At 38.1% G+C, this 20,200-nt stretch overlaps 1 protein-coding gene across 1 annotated transcript; it reads left to right on the top strand.

Moving 5' to 3' along the window:
- The first annotated feature begins 1,476 nt into the window (after window positions 1-1,476).
- Window positions 1,477-19,931, top strand: LOC140158910 (D-beta-hydroxybutyrate dehydrogenase, mitochondrial-like). Its single transcript, XM_072182182.1, has 7 exons — window positions 1,477-1,509; window positions 2,550-2,633; window positions 3,429-3,630; window positions 6,607-6,741; window positions 18,314-18,466; window positions 18,900-19,033; window positions 19,548-19,931. Exons 1-7 carry the CDS (start codon window positions 1,477-1,479, stop codon window positions 19,929-19,931), a joined length of 1,125 nt encoding a protein of 374 aa, XP_072038283.1.
- Window positions 19,932-20,200: the final 269 nt, after the last annotated feature.

Here is a 20,200-nt window from a genome sequence, read left to right as displayed (position 1 = left end):
AACTTAAGTAATTTTTAGTTCAAGATTATATATACGCCTATCAAATAAAGGAACATCAACACAGATTTTCACGATTTTTTAATTGGACTAGACCCCTCCCCTATCGACAACATAATTTTATGAGCTTTTATGCATTCATATTAAATCACGAGATGCACGAATTTCAAAACTAATATTTTGGCATATTTGTCATTTTTACACAATGTCCAACTTACACCTCGGATTACACATATGAATCAGCAGAAGTTCGTTTTCCAGATAGAGCTTTGATGTCTTATTTAATCCCCCATTATAGAACACCACACTTAACCGGTCAAGATATTAGGTGTTTTCTTTCATTTTTATCTCGCTACTCCTGCTTCAAATGTAGGCCTAATGTGAAAACCTTCCTGACAGTTATTTATTAATATTATAAATATTGTTATAATTTTTGGAATTACAAAACTTCAAATTTAATAAAAAATATGAAAACTAGGATTTAAAAAAAATTAGTTAAAATAAAATCAAAAATCAAAGAGAGGTGCTAGCGGGGTTCGAACCAAGATCGAACTTCCAAATATTTAATTTACCCCCGGTATTTACCACCAAGCCATACCGGTGATTTGATAGTTACGGTTATAATAGCAATGTTATGCCCAATCATGGCTCACTCGTATATTCTATTTCTGGAATGAATTAACACCGTCCAAATAATGTAACACAAACCTTTATGCTGACTTTAAAATTGTTTAAACGTTGGGAGTATTACTTTCAAGGTAAATAACCAACAATGAACAATTGACAATGCAAGTTTCTTTGCAGGAAAAACATCGGCCCCGGGCATCGGCCTTACAATATATCGCGTGACAGTAGTCACGCACAAAGATAAACATTTCAACATGTTCAATATACGACTCGGAATATACCCCAACCAAAATTGATGAAATTTTCAGGCAAGCTCACTTTAGTTATTCTATAACATGACACCCATTTGATTCCGGCGCTTTTTCTTGCTTGATGATATGCACATTTTTGTGTTCGTGACATGCAATTTTTCTCATTTTCCGAGCTACTTTGGACATGTTCAAGCTTCTTTATTGTCCAATTAATTCAACTTTTACAAGTTATTTGTTGCTTTAGCTTTACACAATGTTTGATATCTTATCTGTGGTTAGGGTACATAAATGGAGCAATATACGACCCGTGTCTTCCATTTCTGGAGCTATTTTGATATAACGTGTTTGCCGGCTAAAATTTCAACATTGCGTTACGTAACTCGTGTTCACCAACCCGTATAAATTTTCTGTCGAACAAAAGAGGTCACGAAGTTGCCGTCGTACTGTTAACCACTTGGCCATGGGAGCTTCATGATTAGGCTGGTTGAAATTAAATTGTATTACATTTGATTAAATCTTATTAAAACAAGGGATTGCAAGATAATTAGCAGTAAGTTCCTTGTTCAGGAGAATTTCAAGCTAACTCAATTTTTCCACGAGCATGACGAGAGCGTGTACTAAACTTCCAGGAAAGGTAATATAAATCAGGAAACGACAATTGCTCATTAGCATGTGTCCAATTTTTATTTGAATTGTATGTTGTTATTAAAATGATGCCGTGAACTTGCTAGAGGGCGCTAATAATATCTACAGATAGAGCTTGACTCGGATTCTATGGTGGATTAAATGCGCATTTAAATAGCAGTTAAATGATAGGCTTCCCGTAGTATACCATTTTGTTATAAAATAAATGTAACAGTTAATTTATTGATTTATTGTGTGTAAACTTCAAGTTTGTACGTGGCATTTTAGCATCTATAGTGCCGAGCTCGGGTAAAATATAGTTAAATCTGGAGGTGTCAAATTTTGCTTCATTACTCATTCTGCATGATAGAATTCTAAAAATATTGAATTCAAACACTATAGACATGATAGATGTGCATCAAACCACGATTTATCAGCATTTAAAAGAGATGTTAATTAACCAAGATTAATAATCAAGTATACCAATCGCAATCTTAAAATACTGTCCCACGCGATATCTCAGCCACGTCGCTGCAATCTGTGACCTCAGTCAGACATTCCCAATGTTTGATTCATTGGTGCTTTACTCTAACATCGTAGTCAATATTGTGTGATTTTCTTTACCCACTCAAATAATCAATAGTTTATGCCGGGAACTAAACACCTTATGTCTGATCAGTGCAGATTGATATTGTAAATAATGATAAATCTATTGATAATGATAAAACTAAACAAGAAAATTTAAAACTTAACTTAGACTTAGTGAAAAGCAATATAATAAGCTTTACCCTACCGCCTGTTGTGTGCCCCAATTCTATGGACTTCCAAAAAAGGAGGGATCCCCATTGCGATCAATCGTTTCTAGCATTAATTCGATCCACTACGAATCTGGCAAGTTACTAGCAAATATTTTGTCTGCAGTTATAGGGAAATCAGATCATCACATCAAAAATACTGAAGACTTTGTTACACCCATCAAGGATCTTCGTATTGAATCAGATGAAATCCTTGTATCCTATGATGTGTCCTCTTTGTTTACGTGCATTCTAGTTTAACAACGCTGTCAAAGTAGTTTCAGATTTACTCAAGAGGGATTCTTCCTGGAAAAGTAAAACAGATCTTTCCGCTGATCAGGTAATTGAACTATTACAACTCAACAGTGCCTATTTTGTAGCCCAAGGAGAGTTTTATCAACAATGGGAGGGTTGCACTATGGGGAACTCTGTGAGCCCAGTTATCACAACCCTGTTCATGTAGTATTTTGAAACTGAAACGCTTAAAAACTCCACTATTAAACCTAAGATCTGGTTACGGTATGTGGATGACACATTTGTGATACTACGTAAAGCAGAGGCAGAATCTTTCTTCCAACGCCCAAAACCCGCATATCAAATTCACGTGTGAGCCAGAAGCAAACGGACATCTTGCCTTTCTTGATACAAAAATCACAAGGAAAGAAAGTGATTCACTGGACATCACAATTTACCTGAAACCTACACACACCGACCAATATCTTCACTTCAACTCTCATCATGCGATCTCTCATAAACTTAGTGTCATAAGAACTCTCACTCACAGAGCTAATACCGCTGTCACCGATCCCGAAGAAAGGAAAAAGGAAATTGAACATATCAAGGGTGCGCTTGGCAATTGTGGGTACCGCCTGTGGGCTTTTGACCTTTCCACCAGTCGAAAGAAACCCCTACTCAAAATCCCAACCCTCCGGCACCAACAGCTGACCTCCCTCAATCAAGCAACAAGACTTTCATCACCCTACCCTTTCTGGACGGCATCTCGCAAAAACTTCAGCGTATATTCAAAACATATGGGGTAGCCACTAGCTTTAAACCCTACACGACTCTTCGCAAAATCCTTGTGTCACCTAAGGACCCAGTTCCAATTGAAAAACGCTGTGGTTGCATATACCAGATTAACTGCACCGAATGCACAAAATCTTACATCGGACAGCCTGGAAGACAACTGGGACAGAGACTTAAAGAACATAAGTCCACTGCCTCCAGCAGGACACCATCCGCCGTGTCTGAACACAGTACGGATACCAATCACCAAATTGACTGGGATAATGTTTTAAATCGTTTGAATCGTGAAGACAGAGTATACCTCCCGCCTGGTGCGGGAGGCCCTTCAAATCAGAAAACACACTCCAGCGCTCAATCGTGATCAAGGACTTGAGCTCCCTTCATTATATAATGCCCTAATCCGATAAATAGAAAGGACATCAAAGGTCGAAAGCAGGACATTCAACTCCATCAGTTCATCATTGGAGCCCTCCTGATGAGGATGTGTGTTGTACACATCAAAATATTGAGGTACCTATCTCAATATATGTTTGTGTTGAATGACAGTTTAAATCTACTTTGCAAGAAAACTTAAATAATCAAAACAAGAAGACTATAATGGTTTGGACACTTTGTGAGACTATCCGAAGGAACACAAGCAAAACAAGCACTAAAGGGAAACAAATCGAGTAGTAAAAAGACCAGCGGGAAGACCAAAAATAATTAATTGAAAAATATTGGCATAGCAGAAGACAATAACATTGAACTTTTTACCTCTGTCCGAACTGACTGGAACGCTGTTATTGGTAGTTGAGCTATGTTGACGTCATCGTAGAAGGTAAACTGGTGAGATGATTATCAGGTACAGGGTTCAACTTAACAACGCAAGTAATATACGATAGGCAAAATAATATTTCTACATCATTAAATAAATACTTGAATGATGGCTATTAGTCCCGCTGTCGGTCCTATTACTTATTTCGCCAGTTCAAGTTTGTTGTTCCTTTTGGCCTACTTGGTCATTTTAGTTGAGCACAGCATTGGGTCGTATTTTATCGCATTGTGTTTTGCAAGCGCTGGAGTCTATGTAGCAGCAAAATTAATACCATATGGACGGGTAAACCCCCAGGGTCGGGCTGTGTTTATTACAGGTTGTGACACTGGTTTTGGCCATGGGCTAGCCCATAGACTAGACAAGTTGGGCTTCAGGGTGTTTGCTGGATGTCTTGCACCGGGTAAGTATATCTATACATGATGCTTTTTTCATAATTAAACAATTACAAGAGGTAGTTAGAACAATACAGTCCACGTTTATAGCAAACCTTATTGGTTCGTACACATCATGCATGCATGCGTGATATGAGTGCGGACCGTCGGGTGACCTGATCTCTGTAATGTTCAGTCTGAACTGAATATACGGCATAAAAAGCGTCCAGTGTTGATGCCTAGCGCGGTTCCCGCACCATAGCTGGACTATAGGGTTCAGGGGTTGTGGGTTGCTACGGGGAGTTAGCTCAAGAACCACTAACCGCTAGATGTGGATAATCAACCAGTTTGCTCCGCATGGCTACAAAGAACCACTAACCGCGAAATATGGATATCTAGCCCCGATAGAGGACAGGACCATATTCAATCCCCGCTAAAACTGGGCCCAGTATCAACAAAAAACATCAAGACCGCAAGGCCGGCAGGCCATGGGCGGGGACTCACATACGACGACCAAGTGGGACCCCAATATGAGGGACCTGCAGTGCATGTAAGCAATGAGTAACCTTAAGGGTGATGGGCTGTCTCTAAAAATAACCCTAATGTTAAAATCTTGAGTAACCTTAACGCAACGGCCTTTAAATGTTATGTAACTTACAAAAATATTAGTTTTTATATTTCATGGCACATTCTCCGATAAAGTGTCCAAAATGCCAAATATGTGTCGCCCATAGTTGCAAGTCGTATTCAGACTTGTTTCGTCAGAAAGAAATAACTTTTATTAATATAACTTATACTTAGGAGTTGCTTTTTAAAATGTGTGAGGCTAGAGGTTGTAACATACCTAGAAAGAATAAAACAATAGAGCTGATTATGCATGTCTACTGTTTTCCTCCATGTCGCCAGCCAAGGTGTGTTCAGTATAATGATGTCCCTGCTCTCTAAACATGCGCGCATATAATGGATTATAGGTACTTTTCATTAGCTGGTATCATGCCCTAATTATAAAGTATAAATCATCACAACACAGATTATTAAATTTTTCCAACAGGTCTTTCAGACTATGTCGCCAATATTGTTCACAGATACGTTACCATATTTCTAATGGATAACAATCTGTGAAAATAATTGGCTAGATGAATGTTCTCATATGTGATGGATCAAGCAGGCTCCATAGTTATATTATATATATGGAACAAAACATAATGATTTCAAAGTTTAAAAAATCAGGTCTATTAATGGCAAAAAGTCCTGACGTTACGTTCATGCCTTCACAGATACGTTACCTAAATTATACTCCCCTCAAAAAAAACGCTGTGATAAATAAAGCCAAATACCATACCAGACTTTAGTACATTGGGTGATGACTGATCAAGTATGGGTATTAAGTCGATCAGTTTTTACACTTGCACGATTAAGACAAAGATGGGAAAGGGTTTCACAGATACGTTACCACTGATACGTTACCCCCAATACGTAATATAAGTAATATTGCTTAAAAATGAAGTATTGTTGAAAAATCACCCATGCACTGTTTTGTGTTCTTAAACTATTAAAGTTTACGATTCTGAACGAATTTTATGAATTCTTTGTGGTTGGCATTTTGTCATTCCTGAGACCAAACTTGGACGCTTTAACGGAGAATGGGCCTCATGGCGTTTAAACGTTTTGAATAAATATCTAAAAATATAGTCAATAATAACAGAGTGCGCTATCTATGCCGTATATTCAATGCGATATAGAGATAAATATCGAATATGGGTTCAGCGCGATATTGACTGAACATTAGAGAGACCTTGTTGAATCAAGACTGATTTAGGGCCAGGGTTGAACTGGGTCTGATTAGGGAGGAGGTGGCATTGTATTAAGTTTGCAAAATTTGAACTCTGATAGCCCCTGTGCCACTGTCACGCTATGTCACTGTACTTTCTCAAGACTTCCATCAATATTTTCTCTTCAAACTCAGACGATGTACGGTTTTACCAAAAAGATAGATTGTTTACACATGTCTTAAGAAATAATGTTTATAACACTGTAAAAAGAAAAAAACAAGGTAAATAAGCCAATTTTATCATCAGAACTTCCAATTATATAATGTATAGATGATGAAGATGCTCTTCGACTTGTAGCTAAATCGAGCAAACGTTTAGTGGCTATTCCATGTGACGTCACATCTGATGGCGCCGTCAGATCTGCGAAGGATTTCGTCATCAAACATCTCTCAGAATCTAAACAAGGTGAGCTTGAAATCTTGTAGGTTCTCAGATCATTGGGTCGGTGAAATATTGTAGTTTCGCAGGTCCGATTAAAATAGCATTCATAATTGCTATTACCAGCGTTCTCTGAGTGTATCACAAAAGTTGCCTTCAGGACGTCAATTGGTTGCGATTTGAAACGATTTGACTTCGCAGTCGAAGTGATGATGTAATGGGATTAATTACAATTGCAATAAATTAATACAATTTTTGAATTCTCGCTATTCACAATAAGGGCGCCGCCAGCGGTTTGCGATGTAATCGTGATGTATCATGGAAAAAGGTCGACATCCAAGTCCGCGCAATACGAATATTATCATGCTATTACATAGGAACACGTGACAATATTTTTTTAGTTTGTCAAAATAAAGGTGTTACACGCGAATCGATACTCAATAATACTTAATAATGTGATTTGAAATGTGCACAATTAATTTTTTCTCTATCGATTTGCGTGTAATACCGTTATATTGACAAACTAAAAATATTGGAACGTGTTCCTATGTAATAGCATGGTAATATTCGTATAGACCCTATGCAATAAACCAACCGGAACGGTATAACAATTGAAATGGCAGACATGTTGGAGGACAGTTCTAAGGTAGCTTAAGATGACAGAGGGACAGGTCTCTAGATCGATTCCACAACCATTCATACCTATTCTCTGTTTTATTGTATTATCATGCGAATTGCCCTGTGGTACCTTACGGAGGACAGAACTTTATTTAAATGAGGATGACTCTGTCATGAGTGACGTAGTATTGCATACCCTCTATTGCGCGGACTTAGATGTCGACCTTTTCCCATGATACATCACGATTACATCGCAAACCGCTGGCGGCGCCCTTATTGTGAATAGCGAGAATTGATCGACCTGCAACGTTCACGGGGTACCTATGCATTGAACCATAGATGTCAAAGAAATGCTAATCACTCGCACATATTATAAGATTGCAGACATACACAGGTGATAAGGGCAACCTGCTTGTAGTGCAGGGCGATCTATTCACAAATTATTTGCATCTATTGCTATGGTAATTAATCCGATTATTACATAACTTCGAAGGGCGAATTCGCTGTCGTAGTGCACGTTAGTAACCATTGGTTATTGCTCCAAGCATGGGCTCATACACCTGTTCCGAATTTTAATATGCCATATGCTTTATGTTGTGATCATTTTGATCAGTGGTTCTTAACAAAGAAAGCATGATCCAGTTGACCTAGCAACGGTCATATTCTAACGTGCACTACGACAACGAATAGGGCATGTTATCGACTCATCGATCAGATATCGTCAATAACTATTCCGATAAGCGGCGCAAGTTGTGTTACAAAAAATGCTACGCTATTTGCGATTGCTTACTATGATACGGAGATTATAGTAAGATGCTATGGTGATGGTAGGATGGCTAGAGACAAAGTGTTATTTTGACATGTTTTGTCTCCTTTTCATACAATCTTTCGGTTTCTATATTGTTTCTGGCTTTGGCGACGGATCCGGGTGCCTTGGCCCTCTCCTTTTACCACTGGGAAAATGCTCCTGTTAGGGGTCCACAAAATTAAGAAGTCCACAAATAGGAGAATGGAGATACAAAGAAGAGAAGAGGAAATTTTCCTTTAGAGCCATGCAGAAATAATGCTAAAATCTTCCAGGATCTTCCAGGTGCTTCCCTTGCATCGACCCCTCCCGAGCCTCTGCTCCTGAACCCCACACCATTATTGCGGCGGGTGCGTACAAAACAAACATAAGAGTCATGAAAAATAAAAACGGTGCACCAGGTGACGACTCCTCCCGAGCCTCTGCTCCTGAACCCCACACCATTATTGCGGCGGGTGCGTACAAAATACACATAAGAGTCATGAAAAATAAAAACGGTGCACCAGATGACCAATCCACATTACTCGTTGATGGTCGATAAACGTCCCAATAAATCGGACTTAGTCACCGGTCAGTTCTACAGCATAGATATCCATGGCTAACGATGGTTAACTATGGAAACATGTTAAAGGACATCAAGAAAATTTTCTAAGTTATTTATTTTGAGCTCTTTCGAGACGAGTAATGGATATATTCTGTAGATTTAGGTTTTGTCTGTGACTGCTAATGTGAGGCCGTCGTAGGTCGTACGGGGCTCAAACTCGGTGGGTGGGTGTAGTTCTGTCCTGGCAAGAAGAAGTTTATGTTCGTTAAGTCATCCGACCCCAGGGCCCCCTCAAGGGGTCATTTGAGGTCAAATGACTAAAAACTGCCATATGGGCATGAAACTAGGTCCTACGGGACTCAAACTCGGTGGGTGGGTGGGTGTAGTTCTGTCCTGGCAAGAAGATGTTCATGTTCGTTAAGTCACCCGCCCCCGGGGCCCCCTCCCAGGGGTCATTTGAGGTAAAATGACTAAAAACTGTCATATGGGCATGAAACTAGGTCGTACGGGGCTCAAACTCGGTGGGTGGGTGTAGTTCTGTCCTGTCAAGAAGATGTTTATGTTCGTTTTAAAGTCATCTGACACCGGGGTCCGCTCCCAGGGGTCATCTGAGGTCAAATTACTAAAAAGTGTCGTATGGGCATGAAACTTGGTAGGTACAGTCAACATTTAAACCAACATTTTTTGAAGGTCATTTTGGGGTCATCCAAGGTCACCACGGGTCATCTGAGGTCAAATTAGTAAAAACTCATATATGGGCATGAAACTTGGTGGGTACAGTCAACATTTAGAGTTATAAGTTTAGATCATTTTGGGGTCATCCAAGGTCACCCAGGGGTCATCTGAGGTCAAATTACTAAAACTGTCGTATGGGCATGAAACTTGGTGGGTACAGTCAACATTTAGAGCCAAATTTTTGGAAGGTCATTTTGGGGTCGCCAGGGGTCATCTGAGGTCAAATTAGTAAAAACTGTCATATGGACATGTCACCATCAGCCTGGTAATCGCGCCCAGCCGAGAACCGCCAAATATGGTAACCGCCTATGCATCAATGATTAGGCCTATGTTCATCATGTCATTATTGTATCATTCTCACATACATTAGGAAATGAATTTGGAGAATAGAGGCCTTGCATGTGACATATCATCCCGTAAATATGGCGGACTACTCAAATGCATTCAACAAAAGCATGATTGCAATCAAATAGGTTGATGACAACATTTGTGATGCGATCAAGCAAAATCAGTCGGAACTCGGCAATAATAAATTTTCAGTTTCTTACAGGATAATAAAAAGCATTTACAAAGGTGGATTTTGCAGAAAACCTCATTGAAATTGAACAACCAGTTCCAAAGATATGAGCAATTAAAGAGTTTCCAAAACAAGAGGAAACAAAAGGAATTATTTCCTTTGTTTGGCTATAACTCAAAATCAATATTTCCGAGTACCGACTGATTTTGCTTGATCGCATCACATTTGATTGAATGGACTGCACTCCGCCATAACTACGGTGAAGGACACCGGCTCAAATCCTTTGTTTGGAGTCAATCGATAATTTCATGCAGGGCCTCTATACTTTCTGTTAATAAAATACTATGCTGACCTCACACTCCAGTAATTTCAGATCATTGAGCTCAGTAGGTGCGCTTCAGACTCCTTATTGTACGTGCAATATTGTATGTACAATGTTTTTCGTGACGGTTCATTGTTTGCTAAATCCAAGCGAGGTCACCCGAAAATCTATGCAAGAGAAATTTCTACTGCTGCTGATGAAAAATCCTAAGTGCGTTTGGGGTTTTTCTGCACTTTACCAGTAGGCCTAATAAATTCATTAACAAATAAAAATAAAATAAACATTTAGAGGGAATGTTTTTACTCACTGCTCATCTGATCCACTTTCCCAGGAAACTAAATACCGATACTCCTTAGTTTTATCCCTGACTTTCCAGACATAATTATGAGTAAACATCAAATTTAATGTTTACAAAACAATCAAATATATATACATTCGTTTGCATTTTGTACATTAATATTAATATTAATATTAATAATGTACAAACATTAAAAAGGGGGGCCTAAGAGTATGTCTATTTTTAATCATTCCGCCATGCCCAAACATATTTTATATATGAAATCGTGTAAAAACAGACCACTTGTAAATCTATGGAACCCCAAATTCCAATCAAAAATAGAAACAACTTTGTTATCAAATACACTAGGCCTATACATGTGAATACAGGATTTTAATAAATAAATAGATTAACACGGATAACGGACGAGAAATATTTGGCAATACCGCCGGATTTACCACAGAGCCAGTGGATAAAGAAATTAATTAAAATTAAAACAAATTAAATGAGAAAATGAAAGCAAGGACATTTGGTGAAGTATTGTTTTAGAATGCGAAGGAGTCCTAAATGTTACCCAGGCCCAGGACACTGATTAATGTAAATTCGACCCATAGTTATTTTGTCTACTTTTGCCAGCATTCAACCTGTTCAATGTAATTTATGCCTATTTTCAATAAAATTCCGAAATCTGACGTACGGTAGGCCTATCAACATTGTATCGTGCACAAATTATGATTCGAGACTATTTCATTTGACACGCTTGTATGGATTTCAAAAGATCGGTCCTATAATAGATATCGAATAGAGAATTACAGCAGGAGGCTTTGAGGATGCCGTAATCCTCTTGACAATCAACCAATCAGAGAGACATATTCAGAAATATGTTCGTATAGCTGAAACTCTTTCAACTCTGAAATATATATTTCAAGTAATCTCGTTTCACATTTAGCAGCACTTTGGCTTGCAATAAAGCCACGAAGGGACGGTAATGCTAATATACGATTTCAGTCAAATATTGGTACAAATATACGATTTCGGTCAACTATTTGGCTATTCTTTGCCCAAAATTATGAAATATTTATTAGTAACAACTCTTAGGAGGGTTTTCGAGTACTTTTAACGAAATAATGAGGTAAAATAAAAGAAAACCCACTTACAATTTCGGACGCTTAACTGTGGTGTTCTAGGGGAATTAAGATATCACAATTAACATGTTTAATTCAAAATCGTTGTCCTACAAGCACATGTTAAATGGCTCGATTCACATTATGTATAAGTTGGGACATTGTCAGATTTTGTGAACATTACAAATACAAACAATAAGGTTGAAAAAAAAGCCATTTAAAAATGATTTTAAAAGATCGTCTATTTTGTAGCTTACACTGATTAGACCAAATATCTGCCTCTGACGAAAAAAAAATGTTTTCCATGCTGATTTGTTTTTGTAACGAGTATATCATTTCAAAAAGAAAGAAATAAAGGCGGATATTACTTTTTAAAATCTCAACGCATTACTATTAATAGGCCTATAATTAATGAAAAAGTATAGAAGGCGTTGCATCCGGGTCTGATGAGGGGACAGGGACACAAGCCGTTTTTGGCAGTTTTCCTATGGATTTTCTAAAATTCAGATCAATTGGGGGGGGGGGGGCTCCCGTGCCCCTATAAAGCTACGGTTACTGCATTAACACGTTTATGGATGTATTGTGATGATCATAGGTAGGCCTATGACATACACCATCATAACATGCCTCACCGATATCAACATGTAAAAAGGTGTTGCAAATTCATAACACAACGTGTTATAATGTAACAAATGCTATGCCAAAACTTTAAAAAAAATAATAAAAATATCAATATCAATAAAATCAAAACCAGAATAAATACATAGGCCTATTAATAATACTTAAGAAACCGACTAAATCAATATATGACTAAATATAAATGAATCTCTAAATCAATTAATCAATCAGTAATCAATCAATCAATCAATAAATAAATAAATAAATAAATAAACAAATAGGCCTAAATAAATAAATCTATAAATAAATAAATAAATGAATAAGAACTGAATGTGCCATTTATATTATCATTGCAATTTTAATATTTTTTTATATTAATATCAGTATTAATATTATTAACTTTAAAGGTGCCCATTGATTATATAATAATTCAAGTACAGTTGAATACAAGAAGACATAAAAAGATGTTCATCATTCCGTGCACGAACACTGCACTAAATTTACCACTCTTAGAAATTTGGCAACTCCGTATCAATTAAGCAACCAATGATTGTGGCAAAATATATTTTTTCCCGGTACATACTTTTTATTGTACGTGCAATACTTTCTGACGTCACGAAAAATATTGTACATACAATATTGCACGTACAATACGGAGTCTGAAGCGCACCTAATTTCAGATCATTGAGCTCAATAAAGCTGTGTTCACACATGCACTTATTACCGGTAATATTTTATCTAGGCTTATGTCCGATCGAATTAAATATTTCCGCTAATCCCTTAGTGTGTCCACATTTGTCGGCAATAGCGCTATACGCTGGCGAAGTTACGTAATAATCGGATTAACTACCATAGCAATAGGTGAATCATGCTGATTAGTTGCACCTGTAAGATTAGTATCTTTGAAAAGACCGGTATTGTATTCAATCTATGATTGCAGACATACAGGTGATGAGTGCAACCTGCTTGTAGTACAGCGCGAAATGTTCAAAATTGTTTTCACCTATTGCTATGGTAATTAATCCGATAAATGACGTAACTTCGCCAGCGTATGCCCGACGTGTTATGTCCGTTAAAGCCTATTACCGGTCATAAATCTCTTCTTTCTACATGAGCATCATCAGAAAATTTAACCCGATTTTAAATGTTTTCACTGAAAATTCACTTTCAATAAACGCCCCTCTTTAGAACAAAGTACAGACAATGCGGTAGGTATGTCATGTAAGAAAAATGCAAATTCAAAAGTTCCAAAATTAAGACCAATTTTGTATTTATGTAGGTTCTATTATTATTATTATTATTATTATTATTGTTATTATTATTATTATTATTATTATTATTATTATTATTATTATTATTATTATTATTATTATTATTATTATTATTTTAGTTTGACAAAGTAGTCCCATTTAACAGTAGACTTAGCTCTATATCGCATTTTATACATGTAGGCCCTACTATGGTGGACATCTTTGAAAAAATGACAAAAATAAAAAAAATTACACTGACTCCCATCATAATGCTATTTTTTTCTTGGTGGGGTCCCAAATTTACAAAAAGTCGGCTTCAATAAAATTGCGACCTCCCCTATTTCGGCAGCAAATATTTTATGACCCCCCCACCGTTTACACCTCCCCCAAAAAACAGGCATCAGTCTTTTGAATAAAATAAACACACTATCTGTAGTCATGCTGTGTTGTGACATTTTGGTCATCAAAAATATTTTATGACACCCCTATTTTTCTATCCGTATATATTTGGGACCCCCTAATCATCTTATAAAATGCAATTGCATGCCTTTCTGTTATCATGCTTATGGCTTAATAAATTTCATCTCCATCTCCATCCAGGGCCATACTGCCCCCCCGCCACTGAACCCTCTGGGGGTTAACATTTTCTTCCCCCCCCCCCCGAAACTCGTGTAGGTTATCCCAATAAGGATGGTCAATTGCTCCTGCGCCTGAATTTTTCACTCGATCATGGAGGGTGCGATGGAGAGTTTTCAGTGCCTTTATCACTACAGGTATCTGCTCCCCCGACCGTATCGGGCCCCCCCCCCCTTGTCATGTAATAGCGTGGCTATCTCCTCCCAAAGCTTTTTTTTATCCCAGAAATACTTTCCGTGTCTCTCCAAATTTTGAGTATAGCCAATGTTTCCTTGTCATTCCAATTGACCCCTCTATGGAAACGGGAAATCACAAGCAGCAAATAAAAAAAGAAGCTAAAAGGGAATGTAAGAAAGAACAGATTTTAATGTTCATTTTCAATGATTCTACCTGTTTAGTAATTCTTCCTGTTATAGTGAACGCTCCCATTTACTCATCTAACGGTGATGTCCGAAAAAAATAATCGCATCCCCAGGCCTTGCCGTTTGAGGCGAGCGATCGCTCTCGCTCGCCGCCGCTCGCCCAAACTCGATTTTTAGTGAGCGATTTTCCACTCGCCATAGACACTAAATATCACTCACTGCATCACTCCCAAAATCAGCCACTGAATCAGCCATTTCAGTATTTAATCGATGCTGTACTCCCTCCAAGCGTAGAAAGTGAAAAATGTTAGCGCGCTACGCGCGCATTTCAACATAAATGTACATAAATACCGTGTCAAGACAGAAACTCTACTTGATTATTTCCTAAATAAGTGATGTGAAAATTCGACCACTCGCCTACAATCATGCTAGCGAGTGATTAACCACTCGCCTTTAAAATCTAAACGGCAAGGCCTGCATCCCGCTAGTTTATATTAATATTTGCAGCTGCAGCCATAAATTACTCTGCTTAAAATTTTCCGCGAGTGATATAGGCCTACTCACAATTATATCCGACAGCCCAATAGTGCTGCGTGTCCACACGTAATTACTATTACCGGACGTAACGTTTCGATCGGTCTTAACAGCTCTTAACTCTGGTCATCTTCAGCCTTAAATTGTCGGATTTAAAGCACATTACGTCGGATATAATAATTTTTTTATATCCGACGCTCATTCACACTGCCACTTATATCCGATACTATTACCGACGTAATTTAAGTCCGGTAATAGTCCGACTAATGTGAACACGACGAGTCGGCAATAGCTCTATGTCCGACGTGTTTATATCCGAGCTATTACCGGTCATAACTAACCGGAAATGGTCAGCAGAGCTAATGTCTCCTTCTCTTGCCAGTTCATTCCTCTATTGCGTTTGATATTCGCACCTGCATCCATGATGATTTTGTTTTATCTCTCACTGGTCACACTATTTATACTCTGCTTCAAATCAGTTGCGCGAGTGATTTAATTTAGCCCGGAAGTGTTCTTCACGCTGAATCACGCAGAAAGGTGAAAGGTCACAGTTATATCCGACAGCCCAAAAGCGCTGTTCAGTGTTCACACGTAATTACTATTACCGATCGTAACGTTTCGATCGGTCTTAACAACTCTTAACCCTGGTCATCTTCGGATTTAAATTGTCGGATTTAAACCACATTACGTCGGATATAGTTATATCCGACGCTCATTCACACTGCCACTTATACCCGATACTATTACCGACGTAATTTAAGTCCGGTATTAAGTGGTTTAAGTCCGACTGTGTGAACAAGGCTTTTTAAATACATCAAAGAATGTCTTCCAATTCATGAAAACAAATAGATAATCTGCATATCGGATTAAAAGCTTGAGGCATTTCAATTGCAAGGCCCATTACTTATACACCAACAACAACATAGGCCTACAAGTGTATATAATGTAGCATGTGCACACATTATCATGTTGTGGATGGTGAATCAAGCTGCAGTGCCTACCCATTCCCAAATAAATGCAGTGACCAACCGGTGTTCACTCATGATTGACGTACTGATCATTATGTATGATTTAAACTCATAGGTTTTGGCAATTTGGGAGGAGTGGGTTCAAAATGATTTATAGGATTATACGGGGGTAAAAATTTCAAATTGCTCAAATACCCCTTTCAAATATATCAAATTATTTAAATAAATAAATAAATAAATAGATAAATAGATAAATAGATAAATAGATAAATAGATAAATAGATAAATAGATAAATAGATAAATAGATAGATAGATAGATAGATAGATGAATGAATGAATGAATGAATGAATAAATGAATGAATAAAAATGAATGAATGAATGAATGAATGAATGAATGAATGAATGAATGAATGAATGAATGAATAAATAAATAAATGAAAAAAAATTGAACAAATTGTAGCGTAGCATTAAAATCATAATAACCATTGCTGGCAGGCGGATTCGAACCAACGATATTGACATTACCAGTCTGATGCTCTAACACTGAGCTATGCCATCATCTAGTAATGAGGGTCGAGTTTTTAGCGTATACAGTGTTTGTCTGTGAAAATGCCGCCTTGTGAAATAAATAAATATAAAGTCTCAATTTTTAATTTAATTTTATTTGATAATTTTCTAACCTATATTTTCTTTAGATCAGGGACAAATATTTCCCTTTTATCCAATTTGGCCGCTAAATAAGAATCTACTTCTTTTATTACTGATTTAATTCCGCGATTTGTTCCATTCAGCAATATCAAAGATTAATGTCAAGCATCTCGACGACAGATATTTAGTTGGCTTAGTGGTTTTGCACAGTGCTTTTTAACCGGGAGGTACCGAGATCGATTCCCACCTCTGCCTGCAATATTTTTTTCAAGACTGGGAAATAATAACCTGACATTCGCCGCTGACATTCGTACTGCAGAAGCGGAGTTGTAACTTGTTAAACTTTGCTCCTTCCGTAAAAGGGTACATTATTTTGGCACTACATTATTTCTTTTTTTCCACATTGCTGGTAGGCCCCTATTAAATATCAAATGGTCATAATTGGCGATCACTTCAAATCATCGCCAACTGAACGAGGATCAGGAATGTACTCTCATTGTTAATTGTTGGTTAATCCACCACTTGAACAGGACTTAACCAAAGCAAACAAAGACTTAAGCTTTTTTACGAATGCTATACATAAGTATAAGCTTATTATCCTCTTCAACAATAGGATTAAAGATTGGTGCTTGACTGGAATTACGTGCTAGTGTCATTGGTTATTGTTAAAAGGCAATAAGGTGTGTAATTGCAATATTTCCTCTGAATAGGAAAGACTCTCTACATCGAACCATGGATGCTGGTGGTTCGAATTAAGCCCTGACTCCACTTCGCAGCGGTATGCGATGCTGCGATGCTTTTCAAACATCTCAGCATCCCGCGATGAAATTAAAATGTACAGGTGGAGTCAGTATCGGGCTTTAGGAATAAAAACCCAATTCGAAATGATGCGCTTGAGAATTCAACAGTATAAATAATGGTAGCTCTATTATAATACACATTAATGGTAAAATTCCAAAATATAATACGTTTTCTGTCTTTGCTTGTCACGTGGTAGCGATTATATTTTTAAATAAGTTTCAAATGAATAACAAGACAAGTGGCCGAGTGGTCTAAGGCGCTAGGCTCATAGAGTACTAAGCGTTGCGCCGTGAGTTCGAACCCCGCCTCTGCCAAACTTTAAAAAGAAGTAAATTAAAATTTGACTTTTTTTAATTTCATATTTGGGAAATGTGACTGGGAGAATTTATGTATGGTGTGGAGTGGTGTGATAGGGCATGTACTTGAACTGGCCGGCGCGGTCCGGTGACTAAGTCTTTATTGGGCGTTTTATCGGCAGTCAACGAGTAATGCACTTTAGAACAACCAGCTGAGAGAATATTACAGTACATCCTTCGTCTACCAGAGGAAGATGTACAAAGATATTCCCTTGACATACCAACTCATGACCTCCACATCGCACCTCCTTTGTAACCTATTCATTCAATGTGTGCTACATGTATGAAGAAGGTACGATTTATTATATAGATATAGTTGTACAATTGCCATAGATCGCTGTGCACGTGCACAGCGAAATCTTGCTCCGTAACCAGAGAATGATGATGATGATGAAGATGATGATGATGTTGACATCAGTTCAGTTCACTTTTATTTTCATCACATCACACATGATATTGTATTTTTCTCTTTCCTGTGCTAGAGCTTTACGCAGTCGTTAACAACGCTGGCATATGGCGATGGAGTGAAATAGAGTGGGCTTCTATGGAAATGTATCAGACACTATATGATGTTAACGTCAAAGGAATAATTCGAGTGACGAAAGCCTTTCTTCCAATAATACGACGAAATAAAGGTACCGAGACCCTCGCCTGGTTGTTTGTTCTATCAACAACACAGCTTTCTCCCTGTCCCCTCCCCGCGCTCGATCTTTCCCGCTATATCTTTTATCGCTATCTCCCCTTCCTGTCTCTCTCTTATCTCTTCCTTCGCCCCAACCCCCTCTAAACCTTCCTATACATATATCTCCAATAGCTGGTTCTTCAGGGTATTCTCGGGACTTGCCCATATCCGGATTAAAAAAAGGAAGAGGGAAGATGGAAATTGAAAAAAAAAGGAAAATAAAAAATGGAAGAACGTGGGAGAAAGAGAAGAGAAGAAAAACCACCTACAAAGAACATACATACCTACTTTGAGGAAGCTGTTGGGTGGCTGGCTATACCACTGTAGCCCAATACCTCTCTCTGTTTTTATTTTAATTCAAGCTACATTTTTATCTTTAAACATAGGTCGTATTGTTAATGTTGGGAGTGTAGGTGGTTTGTATACGACGCCTTGTAATGCACCCTACTGTATGACTAAATACGCCATAGAATGCTTCTCCGATTCACTGAGATGTGAAATGTACAAGTGGGGTGTTAAGGTAAGATATCTTATCATTATGTCAATGTTTGAAACACAGTAATGCTGGTTTCATATACTTTCTGCCGCTTGCCGCTGAGCGGCATGACGCTTCATCGTGCCGCTTGCACTTGTCTGCAAGCGGAGCGGCACACCGCTGAGCGGCAGCACCGCTCCAAAATCAGCACCGCTCCAAAATCGTATTTTATTCTTATACGTCAGAGTGGCACCGCTCCGAGTTGACTTTTAAAATTCAATTCCCAGCGGTGCTGTCCTGCGGCAAAGCGCTTGAGTGATCGATATATCGGCTTGCCGCTGTTCACCGCTAGCGTTTCTGGTGAGACTGCGCAGTGAAGTAAAATCATCTTCAGAGCTGTAAAGCGGCAAGTGGCATGAAAGTATGAAACCAGCATAACAGATTTTGATCACTTTTAGTTTTATCTTGCAAAATTAGAATACCTTACTGGATGACCACAGCAAAATATGATAAGCATAATTGTAATACGTAACTCATGTATTTCTTTAAATAAATTCAGGTTGCACTTATAGAGCCAGGCCATTATGGCATCTGTACTGCAATTAAAACATACCTTAATGGTTATCCAGATCGACTCTGGCAAACCATGGACACGACAGCCCGAGAAGACTACGGCCGGGACTACGTCGAAAGATGGCAGAAATTCAACGAAGATGGCGTAGCTGCATGTTATCTTGATCCAAGTCCTGTGGTTGATGCAATGGTTGATGCAGTCACATCAACGCACCCGAAACATCGGTATATTGTCGGCGGTTTGTTGCTGACGTATTGGACGGCTTATTGGAACATGATGTTCCCTTCGTGGTTAACCGATAGACAATATATTAAATTTGGCGAGTCTGTGGCCACACCCGCCGCACTTATGAAGTCAAAATCCACCTGAAATTCCTGCGAAAATGAGCCTTTTTTTGAGAAAATCACAAAATATGATTTTATTTTACTGCCTCGAGGAAAGCATACGGACTATAGCTATCTTTTTTGAAATGTTTCCAAGGTTTTGATTAAAATCTCATTCTCTCAGATTAACCCACATTTTAATCCATTTTAGTGACTTTGCCAGGGCTATAGACCCTTCCTTATTTTGCGAACGTAACTCGATAATCCGTTTTTCGTTGTCACCGTCATAGACAGTGTAGACAGAATATATTTACT

The sequence above is a fragment of the Amphiura filiformis genome, chromosome 1, assembly GCF_039555335.1.
Source record: "Amphiura filiformis chromosome 1, Afil_fr2py, whole genome shotgun sequence".
In the NCBI taxonomy this organism is placed as follows: domain Eukaryota; kingdom Metazoa; phylum Echinodermata; class Ophiuroidea; order Amphilepidida; family Amphiuridae; genus Amphiura; species Amphiura filiformis.
Note: the sequence above shows the minus strand (reverse complement) of the source record. Positions and strands in the feature narration are given on the sequence as shown.